The sequence below is a fragment of the Peromyscus maniculatus genome, chromosome 1, assembly GCF_049852395.1.
Source record: "Peromyscus maniculatus bairdii isolate BWxNUB_F1_BW_parent chromosome 1, HU_Pman_BW_mat_3.1, whole genome shotgun sequence".
Classification (NCBI taxonomy): domain Eukaryota; kingdom Metazoa; phylum Chordata; class Mammalia; order Rodentia; family Cricetidae; genus Peromyscus; species Peromyscus maniculatus.
The window spans coordinates 193,007,203-193,025,335 of NC_134852.1; the positions used below are offsets into that span (position 1 = coordinate 193,007,203).

Here is an 18,133-nt window from a genome sequence, read left to right on the forward strand (position 1 = left end):
TTTGGCTATTTGTCCCTGTGCTTTATCCAACCTTGGTCTCAACAATTCCTGCTCATATAAACCCTCCTCTTTCTCGCTAATTGGACTCCCGGAGCTCCACCTGGGACCTAGCAGTGGATCTCTGCATACAGATCCCTCAGTCATTGGATGAGGTTTCTAGCATGACAATTAGGGTGTTTGGCCATCCCATCACCAGAGTAGGTCAGTTAGGGCTGTCTCTCGACCATTGCCAGCAGTCTATTGTGGGGGTATCTGTGGATTTCTGTGGGCCTCTCTAGCACTTTGCTTCTTCCTATTCTCATGTGGTCTTCATTTACCATGGTCTCCTATTCCCTGTTCTCCCTCTCTGTTCTTGATCCAGCTGGGAAGTCATGTCTCCTATCAAAGTAACATCATAAGCGTGAAATCCAACATCAGCTGTATTTCTTTTTTTAAAATATTTATTTATTTATGTTCTGTCTGCATGTGTCCCTGCAGGCCAGAAGAGGGCGCCAGATATCATTACAGGTGGTTGTGAGCCACCATGTGGTTGCTGGGAATTGAACTCAGGACCTTTGGAAGGACAGTCTGTGCTCTTAACCACTGAGCCATCTCTCCAGTCCATCAGCTGTATTTCATCTATTGGTGCTAATCTTGCCTTTAAAGGCCTCATCACCCTTATGCATTATGAATTAGCATTTTTAAAAGCCAAAGATTCAATTAATATTTTTCTAACTTCTGGATCTGATACTATTCTATTTCTAGCTCAAGTCCATCTTTGTAAAAAAAAATCAGTAAATGTTTCTTTTCAGCCTTGTATAATTTTAGTAAATGACTCAGTCCTCTTTCTTGATTCTTCAGCCTTGTCCTAAGCATTCAAAGCTGCTAAATGCCATAGAGCTAAGGCGTGATTATCAAATCCAAACTGTTTTTGCAAATCAGCATACTGTCCTTCACCAAGAAACTGATCTTGGGAATATCCATACTTCTAGCCCTATTTCATTGTTCTATGTCCCTAGCTTCCTCTTTCCACCATTTTCACTATTGTAACTGAGGACCAGCTTCCAATATTGCTGTAGCTAAATCTTTCCAGTCTTGGGGGATAATTCTGTTCTGAGTTGCTCATGAATTTAACATCTGTTTCACATAGGGTGAATGTATACCCTATGAAATGACTGCTTCCTTAAATCTCCTCAAATCCAACATTTCTATAGGATTCCATTTAACTTCTGCACAACCTTGGGGGTATCTATTGTCTCCTGGTCATTCTTGTATAGTAACTGGATAAACTGAGGTTGGATTTCTAATAACCTTGGATTGCCCCTCTTCAGTTTCATTATGCAGTGGTATGGTAGGTCCTCATTTAAATTCCTCTGCCAGTGTCTGAATATTTTTTCTTATTTTCATTAGTAGGTCTTTCTAAGGCTTGTATCTTATCAGCCAATTTTTCATATTGGCACAGTTATCAAATCACTTTTTAAAGGATAAAACATGAATTACCAAACTGATAGTAATTATAATTGACATTATGTCAATCCCAGCTAAGTCAGTTATCCCTTCGTTTAATTTTTTCATTTTCACGTTATCCGTTGTGGCATATACAGAGTCCTACCTCCCTGCATTGTGATATTTCCACCGGGTCTCTATCATTCTGTTGACCAATTAGGACTCGGGAGTCAGGTGTTGTGGTGGAAGCGGCTGTGGGGTGGACGTCTTTCTGTACACTGTGAATACGTGTTGCTACCATGGGTTAATAAAGAAGCTGCTATGGCCTATCGCTCAGGCTTATAACTAATTAGCTCTTAAAATTAACCCATAATTCTTGTCTATGTACCACGTGACTTGGTACCTTTTCTCAGTCCAGCATTCTCATCTCACTTCTTATGCATCTGGCTGGCGACCCTGTCTCTCCTTTCCTCTTCCCAGAATTCTCCTAGTCTGGTCACCCCGCCTACTCTTTCTGCCTGGCTACTGGCCAATCAGCATTTTATTAAACCAATGGGAGTGACAAATCTTTACAGCGTACAAGAGCATTATCCCACAGCATTTCCCCTTTTCTTCTTTTCAAAACAAAAACCCTGAATCTAATCTCCTTTGTTTAGCTTTTTTTCTGACCATTATCCATAACAATTTGTAACCAACATTCTAAACAAAGACAAACATCCATAATCCATTTTTAAAACCTGCTAGCTCAGAAAGGCTGAGAAGCAACCAGACCACCCTCCTTTTTGGCTGGAGAACCAGCAACAGAGGATCTCTCCAGCTGTCCCAAACCAAAAAAGACCAGGGAACTCCAAGTTCCTATCTACTCCCTCCTGTGTGTCTCTTTATCCATCTTCCTGGCTCTTCTGTACTCTGGAAGGCTAATTCCTGTCAACTAGTTGCTGGTTCCACCCTCTGGTCCAAGGTTGATTTTATTAACACATTCTCAGGGTTTCACAATGTAATCAAATATCTCAACACCTCAGTGGTGCCAGGGCCCTGAGCTGCACAGGGGCAAATGGTGGAGCCTTTGCTGGGTTATCCCCATTCTCCAGCACCCACTGTGAAGGCCAAGGGGAGAGTCGGGAGTGGGTCTGAACCCCTCCAGAGGGTACATGCAAATTCTCAGCATCACCAGTAATGGTCTGACTGCTGTGCGATACTGAAATCCACTGTCTTGTATTTTCAGACCTTGAACAGAAACTGCTGTGACTATCAACCTGTAATCTGTGGATTTAGGTTGTCAGCATGGGCAAATAACTGATTGAGAGCAATGGAGAATATGGGGTATTCAGTCATTTTTGAGAAAGTGCTTGCTTTTAAAAGTAATAATAATCATGGTGAAAGATGTTTTATAGCTTCATCTTGCTGCTATAAAACTTTGGCGTGTGTAACCAAAGAAATGGAGCAATTATATGCGCACCCAGCCTCAGGGGACCTAGCACCACTTCCTTTCTAAGCTCAGGAAATGATTTCTACTTTGAGTTGAAAAGAGCTCTGTCCCCTTCCATAATGGACACAATGTGGTTCTGAATAGTGGACTTATTAGCAATTATCGTAAACACTAGTGTATTTGAAATGGTGTTATTCTGTTTATATGGAGCTGATCTCTTTTTACTCTTTAGCCAGTTGACAGATGCGATTTGTAAGTTCATTGAACCACGAAGGAAGTTAAAGCCTCAGCGGAAAGAAAGAAGAAAGGTCACAGCACAGACTGTCTCAGATGGAGATATCAAGATTCTGGTCAGGATCCTGAGGGCCTACAACATTCCTACCAGAAAAAAAATATCTCATAGGTAAAGTGACAGGCTCCAATGTCTGCAGTTGCCAGAGATCTCTCTACCATATGCTAAACATCCTCATTACTTCATCTGTGAAACTTTGTATTTCATTAATGTTTCAGGATATAATGCCTGGAGATGTGTAGCACAGTGATGGAGCACCTGCCTGGTACATGCAATGCTGTGGGTGTAATGTCTAACACACACACACACACACACACACACACACACACACACACACACACAAATCACATGCATAAAATGAATAAGCTTTCAACCCCTCATTTGGATAGTCAAACCTATTCTCGATGTCATATAGTAAAAGTTTCTGTCATAGCTCAGAGGTAGAGTGTTTGCATAACGTGCTCAAAGCCCTGGCCCAAACCAAACAAATACATTTCAGGGGTATGAGACTCCCAGAGTAGCCTCGGTGCATGCCTTGGAGGCACTTGCCACCCTAGCATCTTCTGTGTCACCAAGGGAGTTCTTCTCGTCTGTCCCTGTCCCCTACTGTGAGTTTTAGAAGTTTCTGCTGCCAGCCGTTCCATTCACTGTCACAGCGGTGTGCCCTCAGTGTCGGAATCAGAAAGATGGGAAAAGCAGATGGGACACACATTTTGTTTCAGGGAGTCTTCAAACGTGGAAAGGTTCGTGTGGTCAGAGTCAGTACAGCCACAGCCTGTTCTGCTTAGGGTCTGTAGGTAACTCTACCAAAGTGGGATTTCACCTCTCTTTCCCGTATGCACCAAGTACATTTTATTTATATTTTTGGGGACCAAAATAGACATTACCTACCAAAGGCTGGCCAAATGTTGGCCTTGTGAATATTGAGTACCAATTTCATTACATGTATCATGGATATTTAGGGTCAGGGATGATTGATAAATATAATATTACTACCCAAATGTCCTCGTAATAGCAGGTATTTCCTCTTCCATGTTTATCATATATGGTCTCTGCTTGCTTTTTCTTTTTTCTTTCTTTTTTTTCAGCTAAGTATAACTCATGGATTCTATCTGTGAAAAACAGACGTTTTTCTTACTGGCTGTTAATTTATATTTAAAACCTTAGAGGTTTTTACTTTGTTTTACAAACTACAACCTTATTCCTTGACACAGCTAATAATTTTCACAACCAGTGCACATCTTAGTATCTATTTGTGAAGAAAGGACATAAAATTTCTGTCATTTTCTAGAGCCATCATCCTGTAGAAGAAAATATTCTAACACCAAAAGAGAGTAGGAAGACTATATTCCCCAAATATCACTTAGTTCACTGTTCCCTTGGTGCTGAAAACCAGTGATCATGTTACCACAGACTAGATCAAGCTTGTACTTAAGTGGTTAGGATCCACTCCACCAGAGCAGTGATGATCGCCAACGTGATAAGACCAAAAAGAAAAGAAAAAACAAACACGCACACACACACACACACACACACACACACACACACACACACACACACACACACCTCTCTAAGATCCAGAGTAATCCTCATGCCTACCAACACTAATATTTTTTGTTTTGTTTTGTTTTTTGAGACAGGGTTTCTCTGTGTAGCCCTGGCTAACCTGGAACTCCCTGTAGACCAGGCTGACCTCCAACTCACAGAGATCAGCCTGCCTCTGCTTTACCAACACTAATGTTAAAACCGTGTCTCGATGTTGTTTTTCCTGAAGAACTTTGGATACGCCTACTTACTCGAGGTCATCCATGTCTTACCGCAGACATCAAGAAGCTATCAAGTGCATAGCCTCGAATGACTTCTTAAATGAGGTACTTAACATCTTATAAAGTTCAGTATTGGCTGATTGCTCTCAGTTGCACCTGGGTCTCAATTAGCCTCTTCATATCTACATTACTCAGATTTCAGTTATTTTCCATTAACAAAATAAAGGTATTATTTATTAATGGAATTCATATTATCTCGTTCTCTGCTCTCAGGCCCTGTAGAACAAGGTATAAGCTCCTGACTCACACACAGAATCTTTGATAGTCTAGCTCTTTTTCTGCCAGCCATGTTGTCTTGGCTTCCAGTAGTTGCTCCCTTGGCTGAGAATGGCCTCCACCCATCTCCATGGGCTTAGCCAGATAAGCATAGCAGTGTTTCAAAGCCTGAGCTCAAGCAGGATTTTCTTTGTGATGTTCATCTGGTCCTCACCCCAGAAACATACCCATGCTCTTTCCTGAACCCCACAGCTGCAAGCTGGTTCTCTTGCTGAATTGCTTACATTTCATGGTACTTACTTGTATGTTTATTTTTCCCTGGCAAACTTCAAGTCTTTAAGGAAAAATTCTATTTGCCTTTGGATCTTTGAAGAGTGCCTAACATAAGACCAATAATGTTCATTAAATTAATGACTAAACAAGGAAACTAGTTACCAAATAATCTCTTAACTTTTTGCTTTTCTCCATCATGTAAGATATTACAAAAATCCAGTCAGTGTTTACTCTGCATTTCAGGATACTGTGCACCCTTTCATAGAAGTTTCTTTTCAACATACCATATATCAAACCAATACTGCGAGTGGATTTCATCCATGTTGGAATGAAGAAATCAAAGTAGATTTTATGTAAGTTGGAGTCCATTTTCCTGCAGTTCCTAGTCAGAGTAATTCTGTGGTGTGGAAGCATGTTCATGTATGCTTGAGTGAGTGTATATGTAGAGGTAGGTACTATCCACCTTATTCTTGGGAGGGGGTGTTGTGTGAGGCTTTTTTTTAGGGAGGCACAAACAAATGTCTGATCATCCCAGATAGGGAACCAATGACAGATAGGGACCAAAGAAATAATTCTACAAAAATCCACCTTGGCAAACCAATGGGTGTATTGTAGCTACCAACATGAGTACAGATGAGGGCTTATTTACAGAAGCATGGATGACTCAAAGGCAGCTGCGTCACTAGGAAACACACCCCAGCCTGGATGCCAAATCAAGAAAACAGCAGTCCTAGAGAGCTCTGCAGAACCTGAAGGTAGCTTGATGGGTCAGAGTATGCTCTTCTCAGCAGTCATTACTGCTTATATAACTTCAGAAATGGGACTTGTAAATCTAATATGTTTCAGGGACTTCCTGAAATTTGTGAATTGTTTACTTCATGAGTCTTAAGCAGCCTCTCTCTGGGATAGAAATGTTTCAATTTCAAGGATATCACTATAGAACACAGGGTATCTCATTGTCCTAGTACTCACCAGCCCTTATCAGTGAATTGATACTGTTATAGAAAGGTGGAGCAGGCTGGGCTTGTAGAAGTGGGTTTCTCTCTTGAGCTACGTGAAGAGACATCAAGACCCACACCAGATACTGCATAGGTTCTATATTCCCAGCTTCCATAACTGTGAGTGAACAGTCTGTTCTTTACAAGTTACCTTGTCTCAGGTGTTCTACAATTGCATAATAGACTGACAGTTTCATCCCTTTATTTGAACTTCTATATAATCTTCTGCTGAGTGAAAACACTATGATTACTTAACCCTTTCTTGTCTTTACCCCACCACCACCACCACTTATTTTTTGCCTTTGCAAACAGCGCTGTTCTGTACATTCCTGAACTTGTCTTCTGAAGCATACGGTTTTGAGTTAGTGACTCTCAATTTTTGTGCATTATAGTCCCCTAGATAGCTTCTTAAACATAGATGTCTGGGCCCACCTTCTCAGTTTCTAACTTTGTAGGTTTAGGGCAGGGCCCAGTAATCTGGCATCTATCAAGATTGTACAACATGTACATGCTTAATCAGTAGTGGATTTCCTTCCTTTAAAACTTGTAGTGATTTATATTAATGTTTTAGACTACTTACATTTTGTCAAGAATGAGTAAAACCACATTACTCAAAAGACTCCTACATGTAAAAGGCATTTTAATGAAAGTTAATAAATCAGATTTCAACTCCCAGAAGAAATATGTCCCCATGTTTCTGCTTGCTTCAAAGAAGAAAAAATGAATTTGGGCTCAAATAATCTCATAACTAAGTGTGTTTAGAAGCAGCCCACACAGGACCCAATAAAAATAGGTCAAACTCCATGTCTACTTTCTCTGATATCTCTGTGTTTTACTGCTGGGCACATGTTTACTGTTTACTTCATGATCAAGTGTCCATAGCTGCTAAACACCAAAACATTTTTCAAATAACATGATTTTATTTCAAATAATAATATTTTATTCAATTTTTGGAAAATTTAATTTCTATTCCTAAATGTAAGATCATTTTCTATGAATCTTTTATATAATTTCATAGTCTATATGACAATCATTTTATGTGATTATTTATATGATTTGATATTATTTATATGTTTTATCTGGTTTCCATGTTAACATATAACCTCTTCCAACAAATGCTAAGGAAACGTAGAAGAACTGATGTAACCATCTACATGCTCTCTATGGTAACATTGTGCATGCTATGTGGGCTTTCTTACCCAAGATTCCTCTCTCAAAGTGAAAGCTACCAGACAAGACCAGGATGTGTGAGAGAAAGGGGGAGAAGGAGGGAGAAGGAGTAGGATGAGTGGGAAACAATGAAAAGAAATTGTATTTGCTGGAAAAGTTTTAAAGGAAGGTAGATGATCATGTGTGCTTGAAAATACTTGGATTATTAATTTGTTTGTTTGTTTGTTTGTTAAGACAGTTTCTTGCCATGTAGCCCAGACTGACCTAGATATCACTATATAGATGAAGCTGGCCTTGAACTCCTGTTCCTTCTGCCTGAGCATTCTGAGTGCTTGGATTATAGCCATGTGCCAGTATGCCTAGACAGATACACTACATTAAAGTAATTTGATTAGGAGAACATAAAAGGATCAGTAAGAAAGATAAATTTGTCAGTAAACTAAAGGGGAGACCATAGATGCTGGTTCTGATGGTGAGATAAGCCAAAAATGCAGTGGGAACCAGACAGTCAGCTAAGGATCCAACTATTACTTTTTGTTGTCTGTAATAGAAAATCCTGTCCCAACTCCTTGTTCCCTGTGACATTCTAGTGATTAAAAACTATATGCAGGACTGTAGAGTGCTTCAGTATTTGCAGTCTACATGAGGCTCTGGGTTCAATTCCTAGTATTTGAAAAGGGGGGAAAAAACCTACATGCAAGTGTAACATATAGTGCCAGCACATAAAGAATAATTAGTGAGCTCTACTTTGGAGAAGGAATTGCAGCAAAATTTGAGGTGAATTTGAATATACTATATAACGTAAGGTAGCACAAAGCACTTGGTAATTTAAGGTGTACCAAATGGACAAACTGAAAAGTGTTTTGAAGATATTCTTGTCCTTAATTGTGCTAGTAGAGTGCTGTAAAGATACATAGCCTCCCCTGCCTTGGCCTGGGCATTCTTACCATGAAACAAAACCCTAGAGGAACAAAGTAGGAGAATTAGCTTATTTTATTTCTTGGAAATATAAGGAGTATTCAATTTAAAATTGTCAAGGAACTCAGCCAGTGTTTTTCAGTGGTCACTGCTGCACCTATTATCAGAAAAGTATGGGTATTATTGGAGATTCGTTGAAGTAGTACTTCCTTCATTAAAAAAAAAAAAAAAAGAAAGCTTTAACAATGTCAGTAGCAGTGGCAATTGTATGGTTAAAAAGTAAAAATATTACCAGGCAAGGGCTGGACTGCTTGCCACTCAGAAGCCAATAGTTGGAACCTCAGGGTTGTGGGCATCCTGGGATGGGGGAGCTGTCATCCTCAAAGCTCTATCTTGGGGACAGAGGTACAAAGGGCTCTTAAAGGTGGGGAAAGGAGTAGAGTGAGACCAGGAACAGGAAGGCTACATGCTGGGCAGAGCCACATCAACCAGGGCAAGCATTTCCTTTTTATCTGCTGCCAGGACATCTTAGTTGACCTGAACCTCCTGGAACTAATTCCTGAATTTCTTCAGTGAGGCATACTACCTTTCTAAAAGTTAAAATCCCACAGCAATGCCCATGTTTTGTATTATTGTTGCACAGAACTAGACTAAAGAAGGGTGGTACACACTCTGGTGTAATGTGGTGATCACTAGCTGATCCGGGAATTGTTAACTCCAAAGATGGACTGTCTGGAATCTTGGTCATTTCAATGAGTCTTCTCTTTAGGATTCACAGTGCCAAGCATTGTCTTTCTCTGCCTGGCTCATTTCCCTTAACATGATCTCCAGCTGGACCCATTCTGTTGTCTATTTTTATTTTCATCTTAAGAGAAATGTAAGGTAGATTATGATACTTACTTTAGTTCTAATGAATAGTAGAAGCCAGGCTTCAAGGCATATAGCTTTTTCCAAGTTTAAACTTTACAAAGGAAAAGATCATAGTCAATTTATTATACTTTATCAATTACATGCTTACAAAATAAGTGGATTTTGAAAAAAAGCCTTAAACATTCAAATGTGCTTTTCTTGTTTTCAGATCACCAGGACATGATTACAGCTTCTCTAGTTTATCAAAAATAAAAGATAATATTCATATCAATGTTTTTGATGAAGTGGTAATTGAAAAACATGAGGTAATATAGGAAACTGTCTGGTTAATGTTGAAATAATTATGAGGTCAAACTGAATGAGATCTTGGAACATGTTTGTGAACTTATTTTGTTGTCTGTCTCTGAGACAGGGGCTCATTGTGCAGCCTAGGCTGGCCTGAAGTCACTGTGTGTCCCTGGCTGGTCTTGAACTTGTAGCAGTGCTATTATGAGTATATGCCAGCACATGTAATTTGCTTTTAATGTGATATATGTAATATTTTCTTAAAAGGGTTTGAGTCAGTGTGCAATAAAGTTAGACACATGACAAACCACTCTAAATATAACAAATCATAGCAACCTATAAGGAGAAGGATGGTGACCAGGCCAGGACTTGAAAGAAACAGATGCTTATGACTCAACATTACACACTCAAATATGAGCTTTTTAGTAGTAAATACAGAAAGACTGGCAGAAAACCTCAGATATTTTTTATTTTCTGATCAAAGAAAACCACTCCACACAAGACACCAAGTTGTTTTAGGACCAGAATTTTGTTATGTTTGCTATAATTTTTTAAATTAATGACTGCCTTCCCTGTGCATTAGTGAAAAGTCTTAACCCAAAGCCTAGCACCACAGCAAGTTCTGTAGGAAGTGTTAGTTTCCTTCCTGTTAGCTTGACATGAAAAATATAAAGATGTGTGACCACCAGAGCTGCTGTCTCTGGGTAGGCAAGTTAAGTGCTTTCATATAAATGGCTTTAAAATCATTGCAACAGTTACTAGGGGTAAGGTCCACCCTGCTCACTGCCTGAGAGCCAGTATTCGGTAGGTGGGAGATGGTAGAAAGGAATCAGGATTACTCAAGAGCCTTCCTCACCTCCGAGTTCATTCTTGAGGCACTCAGGTATGCAGAGGGCTTTATCAGGAAGGAAAGGATACATAGAAGAACTCTGCTGAGGACAACACCCTGAAGAACTGGCCCTGTTACCACAGTTTGTTGAAAGGACAGATGATTTTGTCTGGGGGAATGGAAGCTATAGGTCAGAGAGGATTGATGAGACCTTGCAGTGTAGAGCTCAGGATTGGATCATCAGAAAACAATCTTAGCAACAATGTCTTTAAGCCAGCTTTCCAAGAGTGAACAAACATTGGTATTAAAACTTTAGCCGAGTGGTGGTGGCCCACGCCTTTAATCCCAGCACTGGGGAGGCAGAGGCAGGCGAATCTCTGTGAGTTCGAGGCCAGCCTGGTCTACAGAGCAAGATCCAGGAAAGGCGCAAAGCTACACAGAAAAACCCTGTCTCGGGAAAAAAACAAAAAAAAAAAAAACAAAAAAAAGCAAAACAAAACCAACTTTAAATGATTTCTTAATAAAGGCTGAGGGTAAGGTCTTAAATGGCCATTTGTTGATGGCTTACATTCAAGGATTTATACTGAGTAGTTTTCTGATTCCATCTCAGAGACTGGTTTAACAAATGGGAATAAGCTGATTGGAATTGAACTCTTGTAAGTGCTTTGCTTTGTTATGGGTTCAGTCTACATGTGTCATGTGTTAAGATGTGCTTGGGACAATGTTGGTACTCTAGTTATAAGAGGAAACTGTCCATATTGGCCTTTCCTCATGGACTGCATTGTAGGTAGCTGTAGAGGAAACACTCCATTTTCCCATAAAAGATTAGAACGAGCGACAAGCATCTATTTGAAAGACAGTTTGGGTTTATTATTGATCACTATTCTGTTCACAAATGCCTCGTCTCCTCTTTTCTCCTATGTTTTTTCTTCCTATTATCAAATCTTTCCTACTCCCCATGGCTCTCCCTTTTGTTATACGTCTCACAGACACATCCCAGATTTTTCAACCCGAGAGATGGCAGAGCTGTCGTGAACTGCATTTGGAAGCTTGGGTTAACTAAAACTGTAACATAAACAGGATGGCCACAGAGAGAACTTAAATGAATCCAGTGCTCAGATGATGGTTTAAATACTTAGGAAAGGAAATTGGGGTGGGGGTGGGGTGTGGAGAGAGTACAGGGGAGAGGAGAAGGATTGAAGGATGAGGAGAAAGGATTCTTTTGAAAGAGTTCACATCATTAGTATATGATTATCAGTAGTCTTCTCATCTTTAATATTATACTGTTAGCCACTTATCATTCCTGACTTTATCCAAGAGCTTCTATTTTTTCTTCTGATTTTATTGTTTGTACCTGTTTTTTAAAAAGATTTATGTTACTATTTATTTATGTGTCCATGTGCATTTATGTGCATGTGTATGCAGAGGCCAGAGAGATGTCAGATCCCCTGGAGCTGGAGTTAGTTACTGGTGGTTGTAAGCAGCCTGATGTGGATGCTGGGAATTGAACTCAGGTCCCCTAGAAGAGCAGCAAGTGCTTTTGACTTCTGATCCGTCTCATCTCACTAGCCCCTTATATCTGTTTTTTAAGACAAGATCTTAAAATGTTGTTCAGACTGTCCTAAAACTCACGATTCTTCTGCCTTAGTTCCCCAAAGGGAGGGAGAACAGGTATGCGCCAGCACACTCAAATTCTTTGAGATCAAGGAGCTATGAAATAAAAGGGTGGGGCTTATTTGGCTATAGCAGCTTCTAGTCACAAGGGGTCCTCGGGCAACGTCCTGCAGCAAAGCCTGACAGCAGTTCCAAATAAGTCAAAAGGACCTAAAAGCCAGGACATTTTTATAATGAAAATGTGGGCTAGGAGAGCGTAAGTCATTCACAATGAACTAACACTGGCTGTAGACAAGGATGGGGAAAAGCCAAGACAGGATAGTCCCTAGCGAGAGAGACTTGCTTCTGCTTGGGTGGCCCTTGTCAGCAGGATGTGCAGCACGTGGTATTGATGGGATGTAGTGATAACTCAGGCCTTGACTCTGTATCTTCTTAACTGATGAACATCCCTGTTTTCCCTCCTCCTCTGACCCTTGGGCTAAAATTTAGAACTTCATGGAACTTCTACCAGATTTCTCAAATCTTTTTGAAAAAATTATTTGAAGTTTTATACTTATTCTGTATTTTCTGTTTCATTTATTTCTGCTTGAGATTTTATTACATTTTTTTTTTTTTTTTTTTTTTTTTTGGTTTTTCGAGACAGGGTTTCTCTGTGTAGCTTTGTGCCTTTCCTGGGACTCACTTGGTAGCCCAGGCTGGCCTCGAACTCACAGAGATTCACCTGCCTCTGCCTCCCGAGTGCTGGGATTAAAGGGGTGCGCCACCACCGCCCGGCAATTACATTCTTCCAATGTCCTTGTGACCATGACTTCTGAATTTATTTGGGCAGATGTGTTCAATATCTGTTTATTTGTTTGTTTGATCTCTGACTCAATCCTAAATAATAGAGCCATTCAAAAACTATGCCCTCATCTTCAAACTATCTTGGACTGCATATTTTCTACCTGATTTACCTACTATTTTTAATTTGCATTCTTTTCTGTGTATTTTTATTATGTATTCTTCCTTAGTCTGCAATTTTTGTATATTATGTTTTTACATTTTCAAATGTTTGAGAGGTTTCAGTGTAAACTTTCAGTTTTAATAATTTTTTTTTTTTTTTTTTTTTGGTTTTTGAGACAGGGTTTCTCTGTGTAGCTTTGCGCCTCTCCTGGAACTCACTTGGTAGCCCAGGCTGGCCTCGAACTCACAGAGATCCACCTGGCTCTGCCTCCCAAGTGCTGGGATTAAAGGCGTGCGCCACCACCGCCCGGCAACTTTCAGTTTTAAATTTTAATTGCATCATTTAGTTGTGTGAGCAATTATATTTATTTCCTTGTTTCCAGTTTTGTGGAGCCACTGGTCCTGATCTATGGTGGCCCTTTAACACACCCTAATAAAAAGAGAAGGCCCCCACTGGGCAAGCTAGGTTACAAAGAAACCACAGCCTAAGACAAAAAGAAAAGGGTTATTTTGATTTGCAAGGATTGTGTGCTGAAATGTTAGCATTTGAAAGTGTTCAACTGCCTCTTTGAGAATCTGCCTCCTCTTGACCCACCCTACCAGACACAACAGACTCCCAAACCCATCATCTTAAAAATCAAATTCTTAGCCAGGTGTAGTGGTTCAGGGCTGTACTCCCAGCACATGGGAGGTAAAGATGTGAAGTTCAAGGTCAGTCTCAACTACATACCTGGGTTTATGGAGAGATCTTGCCTCAAAGGAATAAGACAAAGTGAAACAGAAGAACACCCAATGAAATAGGCATGCAAACTGCACCCAAATACACACACACACACACACACACACACACACACACACACACACACGGGGGCGGGAGGGGGGGGTGTCAAAAAACAATAGTTTGTTAAAGCTACCTATGAGCTTGTAAGAGTATCCATCTTATCGGAACCGTCTTTGTGAGTTTACCTTAAATGTGCTTTAACAGGACCATTGTCTCAAGAGCTGCAGTGCTCACTCTTACATACAGAAGAACTGGCTGGGCTCCCTCAGCTTCCCTTTCTCAGCGCTTCTGCAGCAGTCCGAGGTAACAGAGAAGTTCTTCGCTAATTATTCCAAGATTTGTTTCTGCCTAGTAAAAGCACTTTCTGACGTTTTTGAGTCAGAGTCTGTGACTGACAGGTTACAGGGTTATTAAAATGACCCTATATTACCAAGTTGTGGGGTTTAGAGTATTTACAGAGTGTGACTGTCTCTAGGAGATACCTGTAAACTTACTTCTTGCATTTTTAAAGTGTTTACTAAGACAGAAAAAAAAATCTAGTCCAAAGACATAAAGCAAAATTTGTATTTGCATAAAGGCCTTTCTAAGGCCAGACCCAGGTGCCAAGAATTCTGTCTCCCAGTCTTGTTTATCAGTTATACCATGATGATGAGCTCTGGCCTCTGCAAGACCCTCGGAGGCTCCCTCCACTGTCTTGGTTCAGTAGCAGCAGTGAGCCTGCATGAGCAGCCAGTGTGAAACTCCAGGCTAGGCTCCCCTTTAGGCTCAGTTCCTTCCTTACTGAAAGATCTTAAGCCTGGTACCTGATATCCCGGAAGCTATGCCGGACACCAAGGATTTGAAGAGTCAGAAGTGAATTTCCTGCCTTAAGTTCATTGTCTGGGGTGGGAGGGGATTAACACGTGGTACAGTGTGGTGTGCTATAGTGTTTCTGTGGTGGTGTGGGAGGGAGGATTAACATTTTGGTGCAGTTGTATGCTGTAGTGTTTCAGTGGTATATGGGATGGGTCTTGTGAGTGTAGAGTAACAGGACCTCCCTCTGCCTGGGCCGCTGGGGCAATGGAGGTGTAGGATCAGAGGAGAAGAATGTTTCAGTAATTTGTTCGGTTTTGTTGTGGGATATTTGTACACTGTGTGAAGATATATTGCTGTGACTGGTTTAATAAAAAGCTGAATGGCCACTAGCTAGGCAGGAGGTATAGGCAGGACTTCCGGGCAGAGAGAGGAAGTAGAAGGAGATAATCGAGGTGCGGAGGAGACACCAATGAGTCATGGAGGGATTTGGACACACAGAATGAAAGAAAGGTGAAAAGCTACATGGTAAAACGTAGGTTAATAAAAGCAGGTTAATTTGTTATAAGAGCTAGTGGAACAAGCCTAAGCTAAGGCCGAGCTTTCATAAATAATAGTAAGTCTCTATGTCATTATTTGTGAGCTGGCAGCCCAAAGGAAGGTCTGATTACATTTTTTCTTTCTTGTTTGACTTGCTGAAGTAAGTATTTCAATGAATTTCACAAGCACTTTAGGGCATGTGAGTGAAGATGAATCACGTGTACATTACTTAGGACTTGATTAGGCCAGGTACAACAGAAAACCAACCATGGCTGATGTAAGTCAGGGGTCTGCTCCCCTCCCCGGTAAAGAAGTCCAGACGCCAGGGGCAGCTGCTCAGGGATATTGTCAAGAACCCAAGCTATCTTTATTCTTCTGCTCCACTGACCTCATTATGTGTTCTTTATCCTCAGAGTGGCAAACTCTTCGCTACAACTCCAGCTTCGTAGCTGTGTTAGGACCCGGGGCAGGGAGAAAGAGACAGTCACTCCCTGTATCAGGGAAGGAGGTCCCCAGCCATCCAGGCTTGTGCTTGCATTTTATTTATGTGACCACAGCCCTTCTGTCATGGTACCAACAGAAACTGTTGGCTTTTTTTTTTTTTTTTTTTTTTTTTTTTTTTTTTTTTTTTAAGAAAGAGATCACAGATAATAGCTGAAAGATAGAAAGATGTTATGGGCAATCACACGAAGCCATGATGGAACATAGTACTGATAGAGATCCCAGAGATCAGAGGCACAGGGCTTCCTATAGTTGTGAGTTTCTTTAGATATCTCTCAGCCTCGGACCAGGCTGTGTGATGGACCGGTAGTTAAGAAGTGTGCGTTTCAAAGATGAACACATCTGGATTATAATCCTGGCTCCACTATTCATTAGTTCTGTGATCTTTCGCAAATTACAACTCTCCGAAACTCAAATTTAATACTTCAAGTAAAGGTAGGGGTGGTAGCTGCCTCACTGAATAGAACAGCCTTCACCAGCACGTGGTACAGGGCCTTGCACATAGTGAGGGCTCAGTAAGCATCAGCTGCCACCGCCACCATGTTTCATGGCTCCCTCCTCCAACTTCCTCACTTACATTCCTGATCCTTGTTTCCATAAGCCTTCCTCAGGGTTGTTCTTCCTGCAGTTACTTCCCCCCCCCCCTTCACACACACACACACACACACACACACACACACACACACACACACACACACTCCAGACTCAAATGCAGAATGTAACATGATCTTTCAGCATCTTCTTTGAGCCTAAATTAGATTTTCTTGTTTTAAGGTTTGATTCTGTATATGTGTGTGGGTATGTGTTCGTGAGTCCAGATGAGGGCATAAAACCCCCTGGAGCTGGAGTTGCAGGCTGTTGTGAGCCCCTGACATAGGCACTGGGAACCCCACTAGAGTCCTTTGGAAGAGGAGCATATACTCTTAACTGCTGAGCCATCACGCCAGCCCCTCAAATTAGATTTTCTAAGAGTTTTTATCACTGTGGTATGGTAACCTGCTTCTTTGGTTCATCCTTTTCTTACTTTTTCTCTCTTTGCATACTACATATTGGTCAGGGATCCAAGGTGTCAAGAGTGCCCATTGATCACCCCAGACAGCCTGATTATTCCCCAGCAGGAACCCATGTCGCTGTAAGCCAAGTCTCTCCTGGGGAGAAGACTGATCTAGGATATAGGTTTGGCTGATGTTGATTCTAAACACGTGTTCTTTCAGATTAGCGGGACATTTCAAGTGAACATTCCACCTACCTTGCTTGGGTACACCTGGAGTAACACTTATGTCCCTCCTAGAGAAGACTGCAGTGGGCAGAACCCCAAAGAATGCACCTTCCTGAATATTTTTGCTACAATTGAACCTCAGCTATCATATATCACGTTCAACCCAAAACTAGATGAGGTAGGTTTCACACTGAATTATTCTGAGACAAATCATCAAAAAAGTATAAACTGTCTTTTAAAAACCAGTAGTAATTTCAAAGTTACCAGAAGTAAACACTGGTTTTTCTCTTATCTCCTAAGGGGGAAGGGAGCAGCACAGTTTGAACTATTTTAAATCTGATTCTAGTTTTCAGATCAAACAGACATTTTGCAAAGAGCACAGACTTTTACCAAGAACTGTAAGGCCATGTTTCCCAACCGAAGAGTCGTGACCACTGTTTTTAATGGTGAAGGGATGCAGGTCTTTGTTACAAGATACATCAAGGCATTGAATCCACCACAGCAACTTCTGGATATATTTCTTCATGACTCGAATGCAACCCTTGTGAGTAACATTTTTTTCTTTCAGTTATTGTTTTTAACAGCTTCATCAAGATCATGGAGCATGTGTGAAGAATCATGTATATCTTTTATATGGGGATCAATCTAGGTGATTTGTTCTCTTCAGACAATTTATGTTATTTATGAGTTACAAAGCTCTCTTAACAGGAGCTAAAAATCAAAGTCTGGATTTAGGTTGCTTTTTACTGTATGTGGAATATTCCTTTACACTGTGTGAATATATGTCGCTGTGATTGGTTTAATAAAGAAGCTGAGTGGCTGACAGCTAGACAGGAAAAGGTTACGAGGGAGAACCCGACTAAGGATGCTGGGAAGAAGGCGGGCAGAGTCTCTGGAGTCACAAGCAGACACAGAGAGAAGCAAGATGGACATGCCGTACTGAGAAAAGGTACCAAGCCAGGTGGCAAAGCACAAATTAAAACATGAGTTAATTGAAAATGTAAGAGTTAGCTAGTAACAAGCCTGAGCTATTGGCCGAGCATTTGTAATTAATATTAAGTCTCTGTGTCGGTTATTTGGGAACTGGCAGGTGGAAAAGAAAAGTCCACCTACAGCTGTACTCTGCTTTTCTGTTGTTTCTTCATGCTGCTTGGTCTAACACCACTGCCCTGGAGAGAGCAGTATTCTTGTGTGCTTGTGGAGCATTGTGGGG

General features: G+C 40.9%; 1 protein-coding gene across 3 annotated transcripts in view; it reads left to right on the top strand.

Annotated features, from left to right (window-relative positions):
• Nucleotides 1-18,133, top strand: part of Cc2d2b (coiled-coil and C2 domain containing 2B) — a 110,651-nt gene that overhangs the window by 74,240 nt on the left and 18,278 nt on the right. For all 3 annotated transcript variants that reach the window (XM_042263452.2, XM_076563078.1, XM_076563079.1), the window contains exons 22-28: nt 3,087-3,257; nt 4,921-5,017; nt 5,705-5,814; nt 9,626-9,722; nt 14,073-14,171; nt 16,916-17,098; nt 17,267-17,464. In XM_042263452.2, coding sequence (XP_042119386.2) covers nt 3,087-3,257; nt 4,921-5,017; nt 5,705-5,814; nt 9,626-9,722; nt 14,073-14,171; nt 16,916-17,098; nt 17,267-17,464 — 955 coding nt within the window. The remainder of the gene's footprint in view (nt 1-3,086; nt 3,258-4,920; nt 5,018-5,704; nt 5,815-9,625; nt 9,723-14,072; nt 14,172-16,915; nt 17,099-17,266; nt 17,465-18,133) is intronic.